We start from the raw sequence: 20761 nt of genomic DNA, 5'->3' as shown, positions 1-20761 counted from the left end.
CAAGTTCTGCCTATTTGGCACGACATATATATATATATATATATATATATATATATGTATATATATATATATATATATATATATACATATATATATATACATATATATATATACATATATATATTCTTTCTTTCAACATACCAGCCATATCCCACCGAGATAGGGTGGCCCAAAAGAAAAAACTAAAGTTTCTCCTTTTATATTTAGTAATATATACAGGAGAAGGGGTTACTAGCCCCTTGCTCCCGGCATTTTAGTCGCCTCTTACGACACGCATGGCTTACAGAGGAAGAATTCTTTTCCACTTCCCCATGGAGATAAGAGGAAATAAACAAGAACAAGAATTAGAAAGAAAATAGAAGAAAACCCAGAGGGGTGTGTATATATATATATGCTTGTACACGTATGTGTAGTGTGACCAAAGTGTAACTAGAAGTGGCAAGACATACCTGTAATTTTGCATATTTATGAGACAGACAAAAGACACCAGCAATCCTACCATCATATAAAACAATTACAGGCTTTCGTTTTACACTCACTTGGCAGGACGGTAGTACCTCCCTGGGCGGTTGCTGTTCACCAACCTACTACCTACATATATATATACATATATTTTTTTTTTTCAACAAGTCGGCCGTCTCCCACAGAGGCAGGGTGACCCAAAAAAGAAAGAAAATCCCCAAAAAGAAAATACTTTCATCATCATTCAACACTTTCACCACACTCGCACATTATCACTGTTTTTGCAGAGGTGCTCAGAATACAACAGTCTAGAAGCATAAACATATAAAGATACACAACATATCCCTCCAAACTGCCAATATCCCAAACCCCTCCTTTAAAGTGCAGGCATTGTACTTCCCATTTCCAGGACTCAAGTCCGACTATATGAAAATAACCGGTTTCCCTGAATCCCTTCACTAAATATTACCCTGCTCACACTCCATATATATATATATATATATATAAATATATATATATAAATATATATATATATAAATATATATATATAAATATATATATATATATTCTTTCAACACACCGGCCGTATCCCACCGAGGCAGGGTGGCCCAAAAGGAAAAACGAAAGTTTCTCCTTTTACATTTAGTAATATATACAGGAGAAGAGGTTACTAGCCCCTTGCTCCCGGCATTTTAGTCGCCTCTTACAACACGCATGGCTTACGGAGGAAGAATTCTGTTCCACTTCCCCATGGAGATAAGAGGAAATAAACAAGAATAAGAACTAGAAAGAAAATAGAAGAAAACCCAGAGGGGTGTGTATATATATGCTTGTACATGTATGTGTAGTGTGACCTAAGTGTAAGTAGAAGTAGCAAGACGTACCTGAAATCTTGCATGTTCATGAGACAGAAAAAAGGACACCAGCAATCCTACCATCAAGTAAAACAGTTACAGGTTTTCGTTGTACACTCACTTGGCAGTATATATATACGTATATACATACATATATACATATATATGCATATATACATACATATACATATATATATATATATATATATATATATATATATACATACATACATACATACATACATACATACATACATACATACATACATACATACACATACATACACATACAGGTGCTCCAAGACTTACGATGGGGTTATGTGCCAATGAAACACTGTAAGTTGAATATGAATATATGATAAATAAGTCAATACAGCAGAGCATCTATTAATGTGTGTTTTACACTGCAGTATTTTATACAAGTGATGGTAAAGCATCTTAAGCTGCTCTACGTCACACAACAACATGTACACTCTACTTGTTATTGCTTGTTGATTTGTGGAGAGGGTTGATGTGACCTGTACAATACCTGTACAAACATTTGACAGGCTAACTGACCCTGTACAGTACCTGTACAAACATATGACAGACTATCTGACCCTGTACAGTACCTGTACAAACATATGACAGACTATCTGACCCTGTACAGTACCTGTACAAACATATGACAGACTATCTGACCCTGTACAGTACCTGTACAAACATATGACAGACTATCTGACCCTGTACAGTACCTGTACAAACATATGACAGACTATCTGACCCTGTACAGTACCTGTACAAACATATGACAGACTATCTGACCCTGTACAATACCTGTACAAACATATGACAGGCTATCACCAGCTATCAGCTTTCACTTGCAAATATCAGTAAAAATGCCATATTTTACCAGGTAAGACAAGCTTGTTAACTAAATAAATGCATCCAGAGTAATTCCCACCATAATATAAACATGAGCTATCCAAGAAAACATGACAACAGTTATAAAATCACAAGAGAAGCTTCTCAAGGTTCTAGGCATGTTGTTGTTATTGTTGTGTTGAAGGTTGTGATGACCCCAGGGTCACCGTGTCCCTCTCACTGCTGTGAAATTAACTACCAGAATGCTTTTGCAATTTTTATTTTTTTTAACATATCGGCCATTTCCCACCAAGGCAGGGTGGCCCACCAAGGCAGGGTGGCCCACCAAGGCAAGGTGGCCCACCAAGGCAGGGTGGCCTGAAAAAGAAAAACTTTCACTATCATTCACTCCATTACTGTCTTGCCAGAGGGGTGCTTACACTACAGTTACGAAACTGCAACATAAACACCCCTCCTTCAGAGTGCAGACACTGTACTTCCCACCTCCAGGACTCAAGTCCGGCCTGCCGGTTTCCCTGAACCCCTTCATAAATGTTACCTTGCTCACACTCCAACAGAACATAAGTTCTAAAAACCATTTCTCTCCATTCACTCCTATCTAACACGCTCACACATGCTTGCTGGAAGTCCAAGCCCCTCACACACAAAACCCCCTTTACCCCCTCCCTCCAACCTTTCCTAGACTGACCTCTACCCCGCCTTCCCTCCACTTCAGATTTATACACTCTTGAAGTCATTCTATTTTGTTCCATCCTCTCTACATGTCCAAACTACCTCAACAACCCCTCCTCAGCCCTCTGGATAATAGTTTTGGTAATCCCGCACCTCCTCCAAAATTCCAAACTATAAATTCTCTGCATTATATTCACACCACACATTGCCCTCTGACATGACATCTCCACTGCCTCCAACCTTCTCCTTGTTGCAACATTCATCACACCCATATAAAAGCGTTGGTACAATTATACTCTCATACATTCCCCTCTTTGCTTCCATGGACAAAGTTCTTTGTCTCCACAGACTCCTCAGTGCAATTCTATGATTCACCTCATCCTTCACAGACCCATCTGCTGACACGTCCACTCCTAAATATCTGAATACATTCACCTCCTCCATTTTCTCCCTCCAATCTGATATCCAATCTTTCGTTACCTAATTTTTTTGTTATCCTCATCACCTTACTCTTTCCTATATTCACTTTTAACTTCCTTCTCTTACATACCCTACCAAACTCATCCACCAACTTTTGCAACTTTTCTTCAGAATCTCCCAAAAGGCCCTGAGCCACCATGAGGCCTGGTCACAGACTGGGCTGTGGGGGCATTGACCCCCAGAACTCTCTCCAGGTATACTCCAGGTATACTCCAGCACAGTGTCATCAGCAAAGAGCAACTGTGACAACTCCCACTTTGTGTTAGATTCTTTATCTTTTAACCCCACACCTCTTACCAACACCCGAGCATTCACTTCTCTTACAACCCCATCAATAAATATATTGAACAACCACGGTGACATCACACATCCTTGTCTAAGGCCTACTTTTACTGAGAAATAATCTCCCTCTCTCCTACATATTCTAACCTGACCCTCACAATTCTTGTAAAAACTCTTCACTGCTTTCAATAACTTACCTCCTATTCCATACACTTTCAATATCTGCCACATTGCTCCCCTATCCATCCTGTCATATGCCTTTTCCAAATCCATAAATGCCACAAAAACCTCTTTACCTTTATCTAAATACTGTTCACTTATATGTTTCACTGTAAACACCTGGTCCACACACCCCTTACCTTTCCTAAAGCCTCCTTGTTCATCTGCTATCCTGTTCTCCGTCTTACTCTTAATTCTTTCAATAACAACTCTACCATACACTTTACCAGGTATACTCAACAGACTTATTCCCCTATAATTTTTGCACTCTCTTTTGTCCCCTTTGCCTTTATACAAAGGAATTATGCATGCTCTCTGCCAATCCCTAGGTACCTTACCCTCCCTTATACATTTATTAAATAATAGCACCAACCACTCCAAAACTATATCCCCACCTGCTTTTAACATTTCTAGCTTTATCCCATCAATTCCAGCTGCCTTACCACCAGAGCCTCACAAACTTCCCCCACACTCACAACTGGCTCTTCCTCACTCCTAAAAGATGTTATTCTTCCTTGCCCTATACACGAAATCACAGCTTCCCTATCTTCATTAAGATTTAATAATTCCTCAGAATATTCCCTCCATCTTTCCGATACCTCTAACTATCAAATCCATTTGTTCCGTAGACTTTCTCAACTTATTAATCTCACTCCAAAGCTTTTTCTTATTTTCAACAAAATTTGTTGATAACATCTCACCCACTCTCTCATTTGCACTTTTTTTTACATTGCTTCACCACTCTCTTAACCTCTCTTTTTCTCTCCATATACTTCTCCCTCATCACATCACTTCTTTGTAAAAACCTGTTATATGCTAACTTTTTCTCTCTTACTACTCTCTTTACATCATCATTCCACCAATCACTCTTCTTCCCTCCTGCACCCACTTTCCTGTAACCACAAACTTCTGCTGAACACTCTAACACTACATTCTTAAACCTACCCCATACCTCTTCAACCCCATTGCCTATACTCTCACTAGTCCATCTATCGTGTACGAATGGTATATAATACCGACAAGATGAGATTAAGACACATGTGCAACATCTGGGTATCTTTATTGTAGACGTTTCGCCATCCAGTGGCTTTATCAATACAAATTCTAGGACATAACTTGAAGACAGTAGAACTATGTACAGAAGATGAGGTAATCAGTCCCTCAACCTAGGAGTAGGTGCGAAGAGCACCATAGTCGTGGAGATTCTCCACGACTATGGTGCTCTTCGCACCTACTCCTAGGTTGAGGGACTGATTACCTCATCTTCTGTACATAGTTCTACTGTCTTCAAGTTATGTCCTAGAATTTGTATTGATAAAGCCACTGGATGGCGAAACGTCTACAATAAAGATACCCAGATGTTGCACATGTGTCTTAATCTCATCAGTCCATCTATCCTCCATTAGTTGTTTACATCTTTCCCTAATGGCCTCCCCCTTTAGCTTATAAACATTCACCTCCCTCTTACTTGCTACTTCCATTTTCCTTGTATCCCATCTACCTTTCACTCTCACTGTAGCTACAACTAAAAAGTGATCTGATATAGCTGTGGCCCCTCTGTAAACATGTACATCCTGAAGTCTACCCAATAGTCTTTTATCTACCAATACGTAGTCCAACAAACTACTGTCATTACATCCTAATCATATCTTGTATACTTATTTATCCTCTTTTTCTTAAAATATGTATTACCTATAACTAAACCCCTTTCTATACCAAATTCAATCAAAGGGCTCCCATTATCATTTACACCTGGCACCCCAAACTTACCTACCACACCCTCTTTAAATGTTTCTCCTACTTTACTCTCTCACTTGGTTCAAAAGATCCAACACACTCGCTTAATATCTCCCAAAAACTCTCTTCTCTACACTCCTCTCTTCTCCAGGTGCACACACACTTATTATGACCCACTTTTTGCATCTGACCCTTATTTTAATCCACATAATCCTTAAATTTATACATTTATATTCCCTCTTCTCCTTCCATAACTGATCCTTCAACATTATTGCTACTCCTTCCTTAGCTGTAACTCTCTCAGATACTCCTGACTTAATCCAATTTATTTCTCCCCACTGAAACTCACCTACCCCCTGTCAGTGTTGTTTTACTATTTAGTACATATTAATAAATTTAATACTTGACGTGCTGTTGGAGTGTGAGCAAAGTAACATTTATGAAGGGATTCAGGGAAACCGGCAGGCCGGACTTGAGTCCTGGAGATGGGAAGTACAGTGCCTGCACTCTGAAGGAGGGGTGTTAATGTTGCAGTTTAAAAACTGTAGTGTAAAGCACCCTTCTGGCAAGACAGTGATGGAGTGAATGATGGTGAAAGTTTTTCTTTTTAGGGCCACCCTGCCTTGGTGGGAATCGGCCGGTGTGATAATAATAATAAAAATAAATTAATAAATTTATTACAATAAAGAAAAATAGTAAAATTATAACTTTCCCTTGCATTTTTAACAATAAAAAGAGTGTAAGAGAGGGTGGGTGGAACATTTGAGCATTGGTAGCCCTTAACACCACCACCCTCACACATGTCACAGTTTCTTTATTACAATATACAAGTGTACAAACTAAACTGATGCACAAATATATACGAAGTAGGTACTGTATACACATTACATAAAGGTTCATTTCAATTTTTCTTTTATTATGCAAAGGAAGATAAAGAGAAGATACATAAACACTGGGTGAGTCTCTCTCATGGATACTTATAAGTAAATAAACAAACAATTACTTGAACTAAATACCAGTATTGAAAAGTAAATCAATGAGATGTTTATGTTGGTGATCACTACAGTGTGGAGGCTCACCATCGCCAAGAATGTTCATAGGTATAGCACCATCGTACAGTTGAAATGTCTTAAGTCAAACCATCATAAAGCAAGGAGCACCTCTATATACACACAGACACATACAGATGTGTGTGTATAATATAGATATATACATAGATATATATATATAATGTATGTATGTATATACGTATAGACATACATATGTACAATAACAGATAATGTCTTGAAAATTATAGAATATAATTCTCTGCATTATTTCAACAACAAGTTTGGTCGATGGTTGAAGACGAGAGTTATAGGCAACACTAAAGTGTTATAAGCAATTCTAAGGAATTATAGGTAATACTAAGGTGTTATAGGTAAAACTAAGGTGTCGTAGATAGGACTAAGGTGTTATAGGCAAGACGAAAGTGTTATATGTAAGACTAAGGTGTTATAGGTAATCAGAGCATTATTGGTACTTAAGTTATAACAACTTTCTCTTGAAAAAGTTCATATCTTTCAAAACTCTGGCTCTGATTTTTGTTTAAAGTTGTGTAGAGCTCTATTTAAAGCTTTATTTCAGGGAGACAGAGCTTGAACTGTGAAGTTTGTGGTGGGAACTCTATGTAGAGGATTTACAGCTTTGTTGAGGTGGTGTGTTTAGACACGATAGAACAGAAGAGGATGAACAGGAGGGGGTATAAATTTTGAAAGGAGGGAAGATGGGTTCAGGGACAGACCTACTATGAAACTAATGAAGATTAAGTTTGAGGGCCCCTAATCTCTGAGGGGCCCCTAATCCCTGAGGGGCCCTGAACCAACTTTAGTCCACATTGCTTAAAAATTTGGGGCCTACTGTATGAGAAGGGGTTTTTAAAAATAATAATATTAATAATATAGTGTAATTCAATACAAGATAATAGTTAAAATGAAAACTAAAAGGTTATTAAGGTTTCATGGAGGCCTATTGTTGTTGGTTGCCATGGTGACCCCATGACAGGTCAAACTTCAGCGACCCAATTCAAGGCTCTGCTTAGAAATCACCTCATCTCCCAAAATTAACCACACAAACACTATATAATATCGCCACCAACAGCTCAAAAATTCCTAAATATTTTAAGATTATTTCAAAATTAAAATGGTTCCAATCTAATTATGTAAAATGTGCCAAAATATAATGGTGTAACCTGTTAATCAAGTCATCTCAATTATAAATTCAATTACTGCTAAACCACTAACTACTCCAGGTAAACCTCCGTTGAAATATAGAAAATGATATTCAATTCGAACCAACTATGATATATGTGCCTAGTATTAAGTAGTCTGTTAAGCAATAGGTTTAGTCTGCCCAAAATGCCCTGGCATGATAGTGGCTTTCTTTGTACTTAGCAAATCAAAACTGTAATTATACATTGTAAACTATGCAAAGAAATAAAATTTTTAATCTTCAAAAATGTAGGTCCACCACTGCATTGGGGTCATCATAGGAAGAATTGGAGGGAGGGGGTATAAAGGTGGTTTAAGTGCTATGGGCTTGGGCATCTAACAGGCTTGTGTGTGTTAGGAAAGAGCAAGGTAATGTTTATGAAGGAATTCATGAACAATGGTTAGCAGGAATTGAGTTCTGGAGATGGGAAGTACAGTGGCTGCACTCTGAAGGAGGGGTGGTGGGAGGAGGAGAAGAGGAGGAAGAGCCACACACCATCATGGGCCTTCAATAACTCAATGTGTTTAATGATCAGTGACACCTGTGTCTACTAGTAGCACCTGTGTCTTCTAGTAACACCTGTGTCTGCTAGTAGCAGGTGTCTACTCTGAGGTCCTCTTGGCCAGCCTGACCCAAACACCATCCTGGGCCTTCAATAACCCACTGCGTTGCTCAATGATGAGAGGCACCTGTGTCTTCTTACTGGGTATGAAGGCAAATTCTTGCAGGAGGTAGACAATGGCCACCTTGGCCTCCATCAATGCAAACCTCATTCCTGACAATAAGCAGATAACAGTAGTATTAGTGGTACAATGACATGGATGGTGCAGTTTGTAACTAACGCACAACACATAATCTACCTCCACAGGAGTAAGGCCACCGGGACTCACCTATACAGTTGCGTGGACCACTTCCAAATGGCAGGTAGACACTGTGCGGCCGCCGGGCCTTGTTCTCTGGTGAGAAGCGCTCAGGGTCGAACCGTTCAGGGTTCGGGTAGTGGTCGCCATCACGGTGTATGCTGCAATCAGGAAAAAATTGACAAATCATGAGCCCTGTGTATTTTGCAACAAGGAACTTGACCAATCATGAGCCCTGTGTATGCTGCAACAAGGAACTTGACCAATCATGAGCCCTGTGTATGCTGCAACAAGGAACCTGACCAATCAAGAGCCCTGTATACATTGCAATCACAAATTAAACAGGTTGCAATAGATAGATGTCATGTAATAATTTCGATAGACAGGTTGAAATAGACTTCATGTATTAATCTAAATAAACAAGCTGTAACATAGATTTCATGTTTAAACTGTCAGCAACTGAAGAAGTTCATTTAAACTTTAAATAAGTGTTGAAAGGCCTTCAGAGTAAATGCTAGTCAGTAACATTAATAGAACATGGTACTATATAGAGGAGCTTATGAGAGAGGTGACCCCATCTATCAGGTGGTAAAGATAGATTAGAGAGTAGACTAGAAGCAGTGTTACTTAAGACATGTTTCTCTCAAGTACATTCAATATTTTGAACCCATACAGTGTAATTGTCGAGGTTGGGCTATTTGGAGTGTGGTCCCCAGGGTCAGAGGCCTCAAGGCCCAGTCCCAGGCCAGGCTTATAGTGACCTTACCTGTAGATGGGTATGGTGACCTTCTGGCCGCGGTGCAAGGTCAGGTCGGTGCCGGGAAGAATGTAGTCTTTAGTGACGGTGCGGTCGACACGCGGCGCCGGGGGGTATAACCTCAGTGTCTCTGTGGAAGTAAGATGTTATTAATGTCTCACATTAATGTTACAACCAGGAGGAACAGTTAATGTGTACACCAGTCATGTTAGTGTTGATGTGTATGTGTGGTACTAACACAGTTATTGACTGAGGGATGGTCAATGTGTCTTCTTCATCTTCCCATGTGTCAGCTAGAACTATCAGGTACATTAACCAGACAACTTACCAGCAAACACCATATCAAGGTAGGTCATCTCCATGATGGCATCGTAGCTGACGTCACCGCCATGCTTCTCCAGGACCCCCTCGATCTCCTGCATGCACCTCTGTTGCACATCCGGGTGTAGTGCCAGGCAGTATGACACAAAGCTCAGGGTGGTCGCCGTTGTGTCATACCCAGCAATGTAGAACAGCACACACTGTGCTGTAATCACCAGGTCTGTCAACACTGGAAAAAAATTGCATATTAATTTTGATTTCCAAGCATGGAATTAACTCCACTACTCCCTGGGCATCATGTCACCCTTACAGGTATGGTGCTTCCTCACAGAAACACATATGACATGATGCCAATGGCAATATTTACAACTTCAGATAAAAAAAAAAAATCACAATATTGGGGTTGAGAAAATTTACAACCCACAAATCAGGACACAAATTACTAGGGTTTTGGGTCCATTCTGGACCTACTGAAGGATCACTAGCTGATGTTTTAGTCCATTCTCGACCAGTATCAGCATCAGGCTTCTTTACCAATCAGGGTCCAGGGGCTCTTACTCAACTGACACCCACTTAATTAATCTGATGGACTACCTGAGAACTTAAATGTAGCTAGGGAATCTCATAGGCATGGTGACTTTAAACTTGCAAAAGTACTTCGATATTGTCAACCATAATACATATATTATGTACGCAACTACAAGCTATCAGCATAGGTTCTGTAGACTGGTTTAAGTTCTACCTGAGCATCTACAAACAAACTATCTAGATCAACAACACAGAATTGGAACCCTTGCCAATAGCATATGGGGTTCACCAAGGTAGTATTCTGGTGATAGTTTGTGGGGTTCACCAAGGTAGTATTCTGGTGATAGTATGTGGGGTTCACCAAGGTAATATTCTGGTGATACTATGTGGGTTTCACCAAGGTAGTATTCTGGTGACAGTATGTGGGGTTCACCAAGGTAGTATTCTGGTGATAGTATGTGGGGTTCACCAAAGTAGTATTCTGGTGATAGTATGTGGGGTTCACCAAGGTAGTATTCTAGTGATAGTATGTGGGGTTCACCAAGGTAGTATTCTGGTGATAGTATGTTGGGTTCACCAAGGTAGTATTCTGGTGACAGTATGTGGGGTTCACCAAGATAGTATTCTGGTGATAGTATGTTGGGTTCACCAAGGTAGTATTCTGGTGATAGTATGTTGGGTTCACTAAGGTAGTATTCTGGTGATAGTATGTTGGGTTCACCAAGGTAGTATTCTGGTGATAGTATGTGCGGTTCACCAAGGTAGTATTCTGGGTCCTTTACTGTTCCTATGTTATGTGAATGACACGCCCATCAATGTCAAGTGTAAGCTTCTGTCATATGCAGATGACAGTACTCTGTTAGTATCAGGTAAAGACTTACAATGTAGTATAGCTAATGTACTATCACTAGACCTAGAGTCCTGCAGCAAACAGTAGACAACAAACCACCATAACACTTCGGGAAAACAGAAGCCATACTCTTTGACACAAAATTGAACTGAAATGGGTAAATAATTTTAATGTTCTGTGTAATGGGGAACCTATCACTTCAGTGTAATGGGGAACCCATCACTTCAGTGTAATGAGGAATTCATCACTTCAGTGTAATGGGGAACCCATCACTTCAGTGTAATGGGAAACCTGTCACTTCAGTGTCATGGGAAACCTATCACTTCAGCATAAGGGGAATCCATTAGTTCAGTGTAATGGGGAACCCATCACTTCAGTGTAATGGGAAACCTGTCACTTCAGTGTCATGGGAAACCTGTCACTTCAGCATAAGGGGAATCCATTACTTCAGTGTAATGGGGAACCCATCACTTCAGTAGCTTCAGTGAAATGTCTGGGTATCCCTTGAGATCCAAGCATGTCAGAACTGACAGGGAACAGTGTAGTAAAGAAAGTGAACGTCAGGCTAAAGTTCCTCTACAGACAGGCACAGTGTCTACCTACTGAGGCACAGTGTCTACCTACTGAGGCACAGTGTCTACCAACTGAGGCACAGTGTCTACCTACTGAGGCACAGTGTCTACCTACTGAGGCACAGTGTCTACCTACTGAGGCACAGTGTCTACCTACTGAGGCACAGTGTCTACCTACTGAGGCACAGTGTCTACCTACTGAGGCACAGTGTCTACCTACTGAGGCACAGTGTCTACCTACTGAGGCACAGTGTCTACCTACTGAGGCACAGTGTCTACCTACTGAGGCACAGTGTCTACCTACTGAGGCACAGTGTCTACCTACTGAGGCACAGTGTCTACCTACTGAGGCACAGTGTCTACCTACTGAGGCACAGTGTCTACCTACTGAGGCACAGTGTCTACCTACTGAGGCACAGTGTCTACCTACTGAGGCACAGTGTCTACCTACTGAGGCACAGTGTCTACCTACTGAGGCACAGTGTCTACCTACTGAGGCACAGTGTCTACCTACTGAGGCACAGTGTCTACCTACTGAGGCACAGTGTCTACCTACTGAGGCACAGTGTCTACCTACTGAGGCACAGTGTCTACCTACTGAGGCACAGTGTCTACCTACTGAGGCACAGTGTCTACCTACTGAGGCACAGTGTCTACCTACTGAGTCACAGTGTCTACCTACTGAGGCACAGTGTCTACCTACTGAGGCACAGTGTCTACCTACTGAGGCACAGTGTCTACCTACTGAGGCACAGTGTCTACCTACTGAGGCACAGTGTCTACCTACTGAGGCACAGTGTCTACCTACTGAGGCACAGTGTCTACCTACTGAGGCACAGTGTCTACCTACTGAGGCACAGTGTCTACCTACTGAGGCACAGTGTCTACCTACTGAGGCACAGTGTCTACCTACTGAGGCACAGTGTCTACCTACTGAGGCACAGTGTCTACCTACTGAGGCACAGTGTCTACCTACTGAGTCACAGTGTCTACCTACTGAGGCACAGTGTCTACCTACTGAGCCACAGTGTCTACCTACTGAGGCACAGTGTCTACCTACTGAGGCACAGTGTCTACCTACTGAGGCACAGTGTCTACCTACTGAGGCACAGTGTCTACCTACTGAGGCACAGTGTCTACCTACTGAGGCACAGTGTCTACCTGCTGAGGCACAGTGTCTACCTACTGAGGCACAGTGTCTACCTACTGAGGCACAGTGTCTACCTACTGAGGCACAGTGTCTAACTACTGAGGCACAGTGTCTACCTACTGAGGCACAGTGTCTACCTGCTGAGGCACAGTGTCTACCTACTGAGGTACAGTGTCTACCTACTGAGGCACAGTGTCTACCTACTGAGGCACAGTGTCTACCTACTGAGGCACAGTGTCTACCTACTGAGGCACAGTGTCTACCTACTGAGGCACAGTGTCTAACTGCTGAGGCACAGTGTCTACCTACTGAGGCACAGTGTCTACCTACTGAGGCACAGTGTCTACCTACTGAGGCACAGTGTCTACCTACTGAGGCACAGTGTCTACCTACTGAGGCACAGTGTCTACCTGCTGAGGCACAGTGTCTACCTACTGAGGCACAGTGTCTACCTACTGAGGCACAGTGTCTACCTACTGAGGCACAGTGTCTACCTACTGAGGCACAGTGTCTACCTACTGAGGCACAGTGTCTACCTACTGAGCCACAGTGTCTACCTGCTGAGGCACAGTGTCTACCTACTGAGGCACAGTGTCTACCTGCTGAGGCACAGTGTCTACCTACTGAGGCACAGTGTCTACCTACTGAGGCACAGTGTCTACCTGCTGAGGCACAGTGTCTACCTACTGAGGCACAGTGTCTACCTACTGAGGCACAGTGTCTACCTACTGAGGCACAGTGTCTACCTACTGAGTCACAGTGTCTACCTACTGAGGCACAGTGTCTACCTGCTGAGGCACAGTGTCTACCTACTGAGGCACAGTGTCTACCTACTGAGGCACAGTGTCTACCTACTGAGGCACAGTGTCTACCTGCTGAGGCACAGTGTCTACCTACTGAGGCACAGTGTCTACCTACTGAGGCACAGTGTCTACCTACTGAGGCACAGTGTCTACCTGCTGAGGCTCGCAGGACACTATGTCTAGCTCTCATACAATGCCATATAGATTACACTCGCTCTTCATGTACTCTGCCTTAACAAAACAATAAAAGAGACTACAAATCAGCCAGAACAAAATGGTGAGAATCCTCCTGGACCTGAGTCCAAGAGAACATGTAGGCCAGGATGAATTACAATAACTGGACCAGAGTCCAAGAGAACATGTAGGCCAGGATGAATTACAATAACTGGACCAGAGTCCAAGAGAACATGTAGGCCAGGATGAATTACAATAACTGGACCGGAGTCCAAGAGAACATGTAGGCCAGGATGAATTACAATAACTGGACCTGAGTCCAAGAGAACATGTAGGCCAGGATGAATTACAATAACTGGACCTGAGTCCAAGAGAACATGTAGGCCAGGATGAATTACAATAACTGGACCTGAGTCCAAGAGAACATGTAGGCCAGGATGAATTACAATAACTGGACCGGAGTCCAAGAGAACATGTAGGCCAGGACGAATTACAATAACTGGACCGGAGTCCAAGAGAACATGTAGGCCAGGATGAATTACAATAACTGGACCTGAGTCCAAGAGAACATGTAGGCCAGGATGAATTACAATAACTGGACCTGAGTCCAAGAGAACATGTAGGCCAGGATGAATTACAATAACTGGACCTGAGTCCAAGAGAACACGTAGGCCAGGATGAATTACAATAACTGGACCTGAGTCCAAGAGAACATGTAGGCCAGGATGAATTACAATAACTGGACCTGAGTCCAAGAGAACATGTAGGCCAGGATGAATTACAATAACTGGACCTGAGTCCAAGAGAACATGTAGGCCAGGATGAATTACAATAACTGGACCTGAGTCCAAGAGAACATGTAGGCCAGGATGAATTACAATAACTGGACCTGAGTCCAAGAGAACATGTAGGCCAGGATGAATTACAATAACTGGACCTGAGTCCAAGAGAACATGTAGGCCAGGATGAATTACAATAACTGGACCGGAGTCCAAGAGAACATGTAGGCCAGGACGAATTACAATAACTGGACCGGAGTCCAAGAGAACATGTAGGCCAGGACGAATTACAATAACTGGACCAGAGTCCAAGAGAATATATAGGCCAGGACGAATTACAATAACTGGACCAGAGTCCAAGAGAATATATAGGCCAGGACGAATTACAATAACTGGACCAGAGTCCAAGAGAATATATAGGCCAGGACGAATTACAATAACTGGACCAGAGTCCAAGAGAATATATAGGCCAGGACGAATTACAATAACTGGACCGGAGTCCAAGAGAATATATAGGCCAGGATGAATTACAATAACTGGACCGGAGTCCAAGAGAATATATAGGCCAGGATAAATTACAACAGCTGGACCGGAGTCCAAGAGAATATATAGGCCAGGATAAATTACAACAGCTGGACCGGAGTCCAAGAGAATATATAGGCCAGGATGAATTACAACAGCTGGACCGGAGTCCAAGAGAATATATAGGCCAGGATAAATTACAACAGCTGGACCGGAGTCCAAGAGAATATATAGGCCAGGATAAATTACAACAGCTGGAAGTACTGAATGTTGAAGACAGAACTTAAATCATGTTTATAAAACTACTCACAAGCAGTGTCCAGAGTAACTTGCTGCCGAGTGTGTCAAGCCTGGCAACCAAAGCCAGTATAGCACTATGGTAAGTACAGGCCAATATAGTACTAGGGTAAGTACAGGCCAGTATAGTACTAGGGGAAGTACAGGCCAGTATAGTACTAGGGGAAGTACAGGCCAGTATAGTACTAGGGTAAGTACAGGCCAGTATAGTACTAGGGGAAGTACAGGCCAGTATAGCACTAGGGTGAGTACAGGCCAGTATAGCACTAGGGTGAGTACAGGCCAGTATAGTACTAGGGTGAGTACAGGCCAGTATAGCACTAGGGTAAGTACAGACCAGTATAGTACTAGGGTGAGTACAGGCCAGTATAGTACTAGGGTGAGTACAGGCCAGTATAGCACTAGGGTAAGTACAGGCCAGTATAGTACTAGGGTGAGTACAGGCCAGTATAGTACTAGGGTAAGTACAGGCCAGTATAGTACTAGGGGAAGTACAGGCCAGTATAGTACTAGGGGAAGTACAGGCCAGTATAGTACTAGGGGAAGTACAGGCCAGTATAGTACTAGGGGAAGTACAGGCCAGTATAGTACTAGGGGAAGTACAGGCCAGTATAGTACTAGGGGAAGTACAGGCCAGTATAGTACTAGGGGAAGTACAGGCCAGTATAGTACTAGGGGAAGTACAGGCCAGTATAGTACTAGGGGAAGTACAGGCCAGTATAGTACTAGGGGAAGTACAGGCCAGTATAGTACTAGGGGAAGTACAGGCCAGTATAGTACTAGGGGAAGTACAGGCCAGTATAGTACTAGGGGAAGTACAGGCCAGTATAGTACTAGGGGAAGTACAGGCCAGTATAGTACTAGGGGAAGTACAGGCCAGTATAGTACTAGGGGAAGTACAGGCCAGTATAGTACTAGGGGAAGTACAGGCCAGTATAGTACTAGGGGAAGTACAGACCAGTATAGTACTAGGGGAAGTACAGGCCAGTATAGTACTAGGGGAAGTACAGGCCAGTATAGTACTAGGGGAAGTACAGGCCAGTATAGTACTAGGGGAAGTACAGGCCAGTATAGTACTAGGGTAAGTACAGGCCAGTATAGTACTAGGGTAAGTACAGGCCAGTATAGTACTAGGGTAAGTACAGGCCAGTATAGTACTAGGGTAAGTACAGGCCAGTATAGTACTAGGGTAAGTACAGGCCAGTATAGTACTAGGGGAAGTACAGGCCAGTATAGTACTAGGGGAAGTACAGGCCAGTATAGTACTAGGGTAAGTACAGGCCAGTATAGTACTAGGGGAAGTACAGGCCAGTATAGTACTAGGGGAAGTACAGGCCAGTATAGTACTAGGGTAAGTACAGGCCAGTATAGTACTAGGGGAAGTACAGGCCAGTATAGTACTAGGGGAAGTACAGGCCAGTATAGTACTAGGGGAAGTACAGGCCAGTATAGTACTAGGGGAAGTACAGGCCAGTATAGCACTAGGGTAAGTACAGGCCAGTATAGTACTAGGGTAAGTACAGGCCAGTATAGCACTAGGGTAAGTACAGACTAGTATAGTACTAGGGGAAGTACAGACCAGTGTAGTACTAGGGGAACTACAGACCAGTATAGTACTAGGGTAAGTACAGGCCAGTATAGCACTAGGGTAAGTACAGACCAGTATAGTACTAGGGGAAGTACAGACCAGTATACTACTAGGGGAGGTACAGGCCAGTATAGTACTAGGGGAAGTACAGGCTAGTATAGTACTAGGGGAAGTACAGACCAGTATAGTACTAGAGGAAGTACAGGCCAGTATAGCACTAGAGTAAGTACAGGCCAGTATAGTACTAGGGGAAGTACAGACCAGTATAGTACTAGAGGAAGTACAGGCCAGTATAGCACTAGAGTAAGTACAGGCCAGTATAGCACTATGGGAACTACAGACCAGTATAGTACTAGGGGAAGTACAGGCCAGTATAGCACTAAGGTAAGTAGAGGCCAGTATAGTACTAGGGGAAGTACAGGCCAGTATAGCACTAGGGTAAGTACAGACCAGTATAGTACTAGGGGAAGTACAGGTCAGTACAGTACTAGGGGAACTACAGACCAGTATAGTACTAGGGGAAGTACAGGCCAGTATAGCACTCGAGTAAGTACAGGCCAGTATAGTACTAGGGGAAGTACAGGCCAGTATAGCACTAGGGTAAGTACAGACCAGTATAGCGCTAGGGTAAGTACAGACCAGTATAGCACTACGGGAAGTACAGGCCAGTATAGTACTAGGGGAAGTACAGACCAATATAGTACTAGGGGAAGTACAGGCCAGTATAGTACTAGGGGAACTACAGACCAGTATAGTACTAGGGGAAGTACAGGCCAGTATAGCACTAGAGTAAGTACAGGCCAGTATAGTACTAGGGGAAGTACAGGCCAGTATAGCACTAGGGTAAGTACAAACCAGTATAGTACTAGGGGAAGTACAGACCAGTATAGCACTATGGGAAGTACAGGCCAGTATAGTACTAGGCAAAGTACAGGCCAGTATAGTACTAGGGGAAGAACAGGCCAGTATAACACTAGAGTAAGTGCAAACCAGTATAGTACTAGGGGAAGTACAGACCAGTATAGCACTATGGGAAGTACAGGCCAGTATAGTACTAGGCAAAGTACAGGCCAGTATAGTACTAGGGGAAGAACAGGCCAGTATAACACTAGAGTAAGTACAAACCAGTATAGTACTACGGGAAGTACAGACCAGTATAGCACTATGGGAAGTACAGGCCAGTATAGTACTAGGCAAAGTACAGGCCAGTATAGTACTAGGGGAAGTACAGGCCAGTATAGTACTAGGGGAACTACAGACCAGTATAGTACTAGGGGAAGTACAGGCCAGTATAGCACTAGAGTAAGTACAGGCCAGTATAGTACTAGGGGAAGTACAGGCCAGTATAGCACTAGGGTAAGTACAAACCAGTATAGTACTAGGGGAAGTACAGACCAGTATAGCACTATGGGAAGTACAGGCCAGTATAGTACTAGGCAAAGTACAGGCCAGTATAGTACTAGGGGAAGTACAGACCAGTATAGTACAAGGGGAAATACAGGCCAGTATAGTACTAGGGGAAGTACAGACCAGTATAGTACTAGGGGAAGTACAGTCCTGTATAGTACAAGGGGAAATACAGGCCAGTATAGTACTAGGGGAAGTACAGACCAGTATAGCACTAGGGGAAGTACAGACCAGTATAGTACAAGGGAAAATACAGGCCAGTATAGTACTAGGGGAAGTACAGACCAGTATAGTACTAGGGGAATTACAGTCCAGTATAGTACAAGGGGAAATACAGGCCAGTATAGTACTAGGGGAAGTACAGACCAGTATAGCACTAGGGGAAGTACAGACCAGTATAGTACAAGGGGAAATACAGGCCAGTATAGTACTAGGGGAAGTACAGACCAGTATAGTACTAGGGGAAATACAGGCCAGTATAGTACTAGGGGAAGTACAGACCAGTATAGTACTAGAGTAAGTACAGGCCAGTATAATACTAGGGGAAGTACAGACCAGTATAGTACAAGGAGAAATACAGGCCAGTATGGTACTAGGGGAAGTACAGACCAGTATAGTACTAGGGGAAGTACAGACCAGTATAGTACAAGGAGAAATACAGGCCAGTATGGTACTAGGGGAAGTACAGGCCAGTATAGTACTAGGGGAAGTACAGGCCAGTATAGTACTAGGGTAAGTAAAGGCCAGTATAGTACTAGGGGAACTACAGACCAGTACAGTACTAGGGGAAATACAGTCCAGTATAGTACTAGGGGAAGTACAGGCCAGTATAGTACTAGGGTGAGTAAAGGCCAGTATAGTACTAGGGGCAATACAGGTCAGTATAGTACTAGGGGCAATACAGTCCAGTACAGTACTAGGGGCAATACAGGCCAGTATAGTACTAGGGGAAGTACAGACCAGTATAGTACTAGGGGCAATACAGGCCAGTATAGTACTAGGGGAACTACAGACCAGTACAGTACTAGGGGCAATACAGGCCAGTATAGTACTAGGGGCAATACAGGCCAGTATAGTACTAGGGGAAGTACAGACCAGTACAGTACTAGAGGATGGGAACATAACATTGTAGTACCTACAGTAGGTGGTCAGGTTTCAAACACGTTTTGTTGTACAGCAATAAAGGAATGGAACAGACTGCCTGTACATGTCAAAGCCAGTCATAGCACGAGCCAGTTCAAGAAGAAAGCTAAAAGGTACCTAATGAATGAAGCTACAGAAAGGTACCTAATGAATGAAGCTACAGAAAGGTACCTAATGAATGAAGCTACAGAAAGGTACCTAATGAATGAAGCTACAGAAGGGTACCTAATGAATGTAGCAACAGAAAGGTACCTGATGAATGAAGCTACAGAAAGGTACCTAATGAATGTAGTGACAGAAAGGTACCTGATGAAGGAAGCTACAGAAAGGTACCTGATGAATGAAGCTACAGAAAATGAGAAGAGTTATTTCTTTCATAGCTAACATCTTATTACTGTGATCTGTTCCTTTCTTTAATATTAATATAAATAACTCAGTGTATTAACTTGACTCACAAAATTGTAATGACACAATTGCAAGCAAACCATAACATGGGTGGGGTTAGAACCCGCGATCAGAAAATCATGAAACTCCAGACCAATGCGTTAGCCACTGGGCCAGCTAGCCACAATAAGATTCATCCAACTAGGTATAGATAAGATCGATACCATGCCTAACCCTTCTAGGGTAGGGTAGGTGCCTGAGCCCGAGCTTTTAGCTCATAAGACTGTCATTCCCATTAGCCCCCTTGGGGCGGGGATGGCAGACCAGAGAGGCCTAGCTTGTGGCTAGGCCTGGGGACAGTTGGTCCCAAAGATGAGGAGGTCCATGTACCTCCTCCCATGGGAGACTTTGGTCTCAGACACTCCCTAAAGAGGGAGCCAAGGCCGGGCCACCACTTGGAAAAGGCCCGGGCCAGGAGAATACCGGCAAATCTTTAATAATAATAACTAGGTATATTGGACGAATCTTATCGTGGCTAGCTGGCCCAGTGGCTGTGTTGGTCTGGAGTTTTATGATTCTGACTGCGGGTTCTAACCCCGCCTGTGGCATGGTTTAACTCAGTGTATTCCTGGTATATCTTGTGTTATTATAACTGATTTTCACACAGTTGACTTACTGATATAACTTTTATGCTTTAAATAACAATATATTACAAGAACCACAGTGGTAATAAGTCACTCTGACATTTTTTGGGTTATCCTGGCGGGTAATTTACACTATGTACGATAACTGTACTTTTGTGTACT

General features: G+C 42.8%; 1 protein-coding gene and 1 long non-coding RNA gene across 3 annotated transcripts in view; one reads left to right on the top strand and one right to left on the bottom strand.

The window, feature by feature from the left end:
* The window catches only part of LOC138853931 (uncharacterized), a 77235-nt gene extending 68119 nt beyond the window's left edge, over positions 1–9116 (top strand). Inside the window, exon 3 of the long non-coding RNA XR_011393127.1 lies at positions 8689–9116. This is a non-coding gene — a long non-coding RNA (uncharacterized lncRNA). The remainder of the gene's footprint in view (positions 1–8688) is intronic.
* The window catches only part of LOC128694097 (probable cytochrome P450 6a13), an 85330-nt gene continuing 66224 nt past the window's right edge, over positions 1656–20761 (bottom strand). For both annotated transcript variants that reach the window (XM_070093763.1, XM_070093762.1), the window contains exons 7-10: positions 9766–9987; positions 9447–9567; positions 8711–8841; positions 1656–8595 (exon numbers count right to left, since the gene is read on the bottom strand). In XM_070093763.1, the coding sequence (XP_069949864.1) occupies positions 8423–8595; positions 8711–8841; positions 9447–9567; positions 9766–9987 (647 nt within the window). In that variant the 3' untranslated portion in view covers positions 1656–8422. The remainder of the gene's footprint in view (positions 8596–8710; positions 8842–9446; positions 9568–9765; positions 9988–20761) is intronic.

This window comes from Cherax quadricarinatus, chromosome 43 (genome assembly GCF_038502225.1).
Source record: "Cherax quadricarinatus isolate ZL_2023a chromosome 43, ASM3850222v1, whole genome shotgun sequence".
Classification (NCBI taxonomy): Eukaryota; Metazoa; Arthropoda; class Malacostraca; order Decapoda; family Parastacidae; genus Cherax; species Cherax quadricarinatus.
Note: the sequence above shows the minus strand (reverse complement) of the source record. Positions and strands in the feature narration are given on the sequence as shown.